This window comes from Otolemur garnettii, unplaced genomic scaffold (assembly GCF_000181295.1).
Source record: "Otolemur garnettii isolate 467f Iridium unplaced genomic scaffold, OtoGar3 scaffold00014, whole genome shotgun sequence".
NCBI classification, from domain to species: Eukaryota; Metazoa; Chordata; class Mammalia; order Primates; family Galagidae; genus Otolemur; species Otolemur garnettii.
This window is the reverse complement of record NW_003852409.1, coordinates 360,555-365,911: the sequence shown is the minus strand read 5'-3', so window position 1 is coordinate 365,911 and position 5,357 is coordinate 360,555. Positions and strand designations below refer to the sequence as shown.

Genomic DNA, 5,357 nt, shown 5'->3' with positions numbered 1-5,357 from the left:
CCTAATCCCAGGAGTTGGAGCTTGCTGTGAGCTGTGACGCCATAGCACTCCACTGAGGGCAATAAAGAGAGACTTTGTTTCTAAAAAAACAAAAACAAAAACAAACAACAACAACAAAAAATACAAAGATTTTTAGTTTGCATACCAAATCTAGCTATATGTTATTTTTAAGAGATATATCTAAGATATAAGTGCAAAAAAGGCCCAGTGGCTTCTTTATAACAATACCACACATGTTAATTCTTTAATTTTATAATTTTTCTTATATCTGATTGGCTAATTTCCTCCCATATTGTTCTTCTTTAGGAATGGCATAGCTATTCCTGCCCTTTTGCATTTCCACATACATTTCAGGATCATTTTGACATGTTTCATGTACACTGAAAAGTTGAAATAACATTAAATTTAAGATTCAATTTGGGAAAAATTTAAATATATACCTTCAAATTTCCCTATCCATAAACAAATTACCCTTTGGTTCTTTCAGAACTCTGTGTATTAGCCAAAGATTGATGCATTTATTCAAGGAAAACTACTAAGCATAAATAGTGGCCTTATGACTTATAAATGTGCCCTATTCCCACATCTCCTTCTCCCAGCTCTGTGACAGCCTTAGAAGCCAACAACACACAATCACAACAAGAACCAGCAGCCGGGGAGCCATTAGAGGAAGCAACAGGTTAGAGCAGGGGTCCTCAAACTTTTTAAACAGGGAGCCAGTTCACTGTTCCTCAGACAGTTGGAGGGCCAGACTGCAGGCCCCCAGACGAGTCGGCTGCTAAGCAGGACAGGCAGCGGCGGCAAAAACACCTGGCGGGCTGGATAAATGTCCTAGGCAGGCCACATGTGGCCCGTGGGCCATAGTTTGAGGACACCTGCTTAACCTTCCTTCATAGCTTTATATTCAAAGAAGTCATTATTTGCCCTGTCTGGTAGTTCCCTAAAAGATCTCATTCTTCAGCCCATCTTTACTTGATCTTACTCAGTTTACCCAGTATAAATAGCCTTTTCCTTAGCTGTAGTGAAAACATTTAAAGGCAAATGTTTAGAGGCAACTGTTGAATACTGTAGGTGCGCGAAGCAGTGGGTAACAGGCAGAGTAAGAGCAGACTAACCAAAAAGCTTACAGGAAAGTGGAACAATAAGATGACTTCAAATAGTCCTGAAATAGACCTGGGAATCTAGAAGGCCATGTACATAGGACTGCACTCCTGACCAAAATTACATTTGCTCAGGAAAAATCTGAGAAGGCTCTAAGCTCTCACTTTCAGCTGCTGTAGAGGTTCTGTGCAAACAGGAGGTGAAAGCTAAGATGGTGTTGTCAAGTGCTGGCTGAGAGTTGACGGCATACAGATGTATACAGAGCCACTTACAGAGAATAAAAGACTTGGTGACTCCAACATCTAAGAAATTCTCTGCAAGTATTAGCTGATCACTAGGCTAACTGAACAGAGACGTCTACAGCCAAATACAAAAATGAATATAGACTTTACAGCAATAGTCCCTAAACTTTTTGGCACCAGGGACCAGTTTCATGAAAAGCAATTTTTGCATGGACTGAAGTGGGGTGGGTGGCAGTAGGGGGAACTGGCATTAGATTCTACTAAGGAGCACACAACCTGGATTCCTCACATGTGCAGTTTACAGTAGGGTTCATGATCCTATGAGAATCTATTGCCACCGCTGACGTGACAGGAGGCAGAGCCCAGGCAGTGATGCCAGCTATGGGAAGCAGCTGTAAATACAGATTCCCCTTTGCTTATTTGCCCACTTGTCTGCCCCTTACCTCCTGCTATGTGGCCTAGTTCCTAACAAGCCATTGACCAGTAGCAGTCCCTAGCCCACGACTGGGAACCATAGCTTTACAGAATTAGTTCAGAAAAGTCATTAAACAAACAACAAAGAGCAACACTAGGAAATCCTGAGGAGCAAGGTGAATATGATTACCAGAGTTTCCATATTATATCATTTGAAATGTTCAGTCTTCAACAACAACAACAACAACAAAAAATTATAAGGCCTAGACACGCAAAGAAATAAAAAAGTATGGCCCATGTACAGGGAAAAAGAGCAACCAATAGAAATTGTCCTTGAGGAAGCCCAGACATTAGACTTAACAGGCAAAAACTTTTAAATCAATTTTTAAATATGTGCAAAGAACAAAAGGAAATCATGTCCAAAGAACTAAAGGAAAGTGTAAGAACAATGTCACCACAAATAGGGGTTATCAATAGAGATAAAATTATTTTTAAAAAAATTCTGCAGTTAGTTGAAAAGTACAATAAAAATAACAAAAAATTCATTAATGGCTCGGCGCCTGTGGCTCAAGCGGCTAAGGCACCAGCCACATACACTAAGGTGGCGGGTTCGAATCCCCAGCCCAGGCCCGCCAAACAACAATGATGGCTGCAACCAAAAAATGGCCAGGTGTTGTGGTGGGCACCTGTAGTCCCAGCTACTTGGGAGGCTGAGGCAGGAGACTCGCTTGAGCCCAGGAGTTGGAGGTTGCTGTGAGCGTGATGCCATGGCACCCTACCCAGGGGGATAGCTTGAGGCTCCATCTCAAAAAAAAAAAATTCATTAAAAGGGTTCAACATCATTTTCAATAGGCAGAATAAAGAATTGGAAACTTGGGGAAAAGTTCATTTAAATCATCTAGTCTGAAAAGCAGAAAGAATAAAGGAACAAAGAAAAATGAACAGAGCCTCAGAGAACTGTAGGACACCATCAAGTGTGCTAATATACACATAAGCGGAGTCCAGAAAAACAGAAGACAGAAAATGGGGGAAAAAAAGATTTGAACTATATAATGGCCAAAAACTCCCCAAATTTGATTTAAAAAAAAAAAATCATCTATACTTCTAAGAAGCTCAATACTTCAAGTAAGATGAAAAGATTATCAAAAGAAAAGAGGCCAAGTGAGGTGGCTCACGCCTATAATCCTAACACTCTGGTTCAGCACCTATAGTCAGGGGTTTAGGTACCAGCCACATACACTGGAGGCGGTGGGTCCAAACCCGGCCCAGGCCAGCTAAGCAAAAACGACAATTACAATAAAAAAATTGCCAGGCTTTGTGGCAGGTGCCTATAGTCCCAGCTACTTGGGAGGCTGAGGTTACTATGAGCTGTGACGCCAGGGCACTCTACCGAGAGTGAAGAGTAAGACTCTGTCTAAAAAAAAAAAAAAAATTGATCCTAACACTCTGAGAGTCCAAGGTGGGGAGACTGCTTGACCTCAGGAGTTTAAGAGCAGCCTGAGCAAGAGTGAGACCCTGTCTCTACTAAAAACAGAAAAACTATGGCTTGGCACCCGTAGCACCATAACAGTACCATAACCATAGCACTTGGTTATGGCGCCAGCCACAAACACTGAGGCTGGCAGGTTCAAACCCGGCCCCAGCTAGGTAAACAACAATGACAACTGCAATAAAAAATAGCCGGATATTGTGGCTGGCACCTGTAGTCCCAGCTACTCAGGAGGCTGAGGCAAGAGAATTGTTTAAGCCCAAGAAGTTTGAGGTTGCTGTGAGCTGTGACACCATGGCACTCTACCAAGGGTGACATAATGAGACTTTGTCTCAAAAAAAGAAAAACTAGCTGGGCATGGTGGTACCCACCTGCGGTCCCAGATACTAAGGAAACTGAAGCAAGAGGATTGCTCAAGCTCAAGAGTTTGAGGTTGCTGTAAACTATGATGCCAGGCACTCTACCCAGAGTGATAGAATAAGACTCGGTCTCAAAAAAAGAAAAACAAAAACAGATCAATTGCTGGCCAGAGCTGATAAGTGGGGATTGACCACAAAGAGGCATGAGAAAATTTGAAGAACAACAGAACTGTTTTATATCTTAATTTTGGTGGTGATTACACAATTGTATGTGTTTGTCAAAATGCACAGAACCGCACACTAAAAGGGGCGAATTTAACTATATGTAAATTATTTCTCACGTAAAAACAAAAAAAAGGAGGCTGGGTATGGTTGTTCACACCTGTAATACTAGCATTCTGGGAGGCCAACAGGCGAGCTCAGGAATTCCAGATCAGTCTGAGCAGTCCATCTCTACTAAAAACACAAAAATTAGACAGGCATTTTGGCAGGAGGATCACTTGAACACAGGAGTTTGAGCTAGGCTGATGCCATAATACTCTAGCCTGGGCAATAGAGACTATCTCAAAAAATGAAATAAAAATTAAAAAAAAATTTTCCTAAAAAAGGAAAAGGAAAAAAAGTAGTCATCCAAAATGGAATCAGCTTTCTTCAACTTCCTTTCATTCATATTTCAATAATATCTCATTAATGTTTTCAATGGTTTAGGGATTCATTAAATTTGTAAGCACATACTTGTTTTCATATTAGTCTAGTTGTTGTTATAATTGAGACAATATATTCTGCTTTAAATAGTAATGAAAATTACCAACCTGTGGTGTTTGGGGAGTAGATAGACCTGTTGATAAATAATCTTCACACCATTCATAGTCTATTAATCCAGCTACATTCCTTTCATCACTTGTGGTCACATCTTCCAGACTCAGATTCTTTGACTATTTGATGAAAAGACAATATGATTCAATTTTTAAAATACAGTCATGTGTCAATCATAAGCACACATTCTGACAAATATATTGTTAGGCAATTTTGTCATTCTGAAAACATCGAAGAGTGTACTTACACAAACGTAAACAGTTTAGCCTACTACACACTTGGGCTATATCATATAACCTACTACCATTGGCCTGGAAACCATACAGCATGTTACTGTACTGAGGACTATAAGCAACTGTAACACAATTGTAAGTATTTGTGTACCTAAACAAAGAAAAGGTACACTAAAAATATGGTATTATAATCTCACAGGCCCATCATTTCATACATCTGGTCCAAAGGCAATTAAAATGTCATTGTATCATTATGTGGCACACTACTTTAGTATATTTCAGGCACAGGGGAAACACTGAAAGCAGAAACAAATGAGAAACAAATTAAAGCAGCTCACCATACAATATAGGAAATAGGAAGTCAGAGAATGTTAGGTCAAATTATGATAGGAAAATCCCTGACTCTCAAATAATATGCCTTGAACATTCTTATATAGAATACTACCTAGATTATCACTATCACATAATACTACACACAACTCCTTTGCAAATTCATAAATAAAAAGATCTGACAAACGAGAAAATGGAAGGGAAATAACTTTAAAATACAGATTTCTTAATTGTAAATAACACAGAGTAGTTTTTCTACCAAGAATAAATTAGCCTTATCAAAGATCTCCAATGGGTAAGACATTTGGGACATGCATGTGTTAACACGTCCACCAGGATAATTTCTTTTCTCTCATTCTTCCTCCATCATTAT

General features: G+C 39.7%; 1 protein-coding gene across 1 annotated transcript in view; it reads right to left on the bottom strand.

Moving 5' to 3' along the window:
- MELK (maternal embryonic leucine zipper kinase) overlaps window positions 1-5,357 on the bottom strand; it is an 85,831-nt gene that overhangs the window by 20,533 nt on the left and 59,941 nt on the right. The window contains exon 12 of the mRNA XM_012802298.2: window positions 4,414-4,540. Coding sequence (XP_012657752.1) covers window positions 4,414-4,540 — 127 coding nt within the window. The remainder of the gene's footprint in view (window positions 1-4,413; window positions 4,541-5,357) is intronic.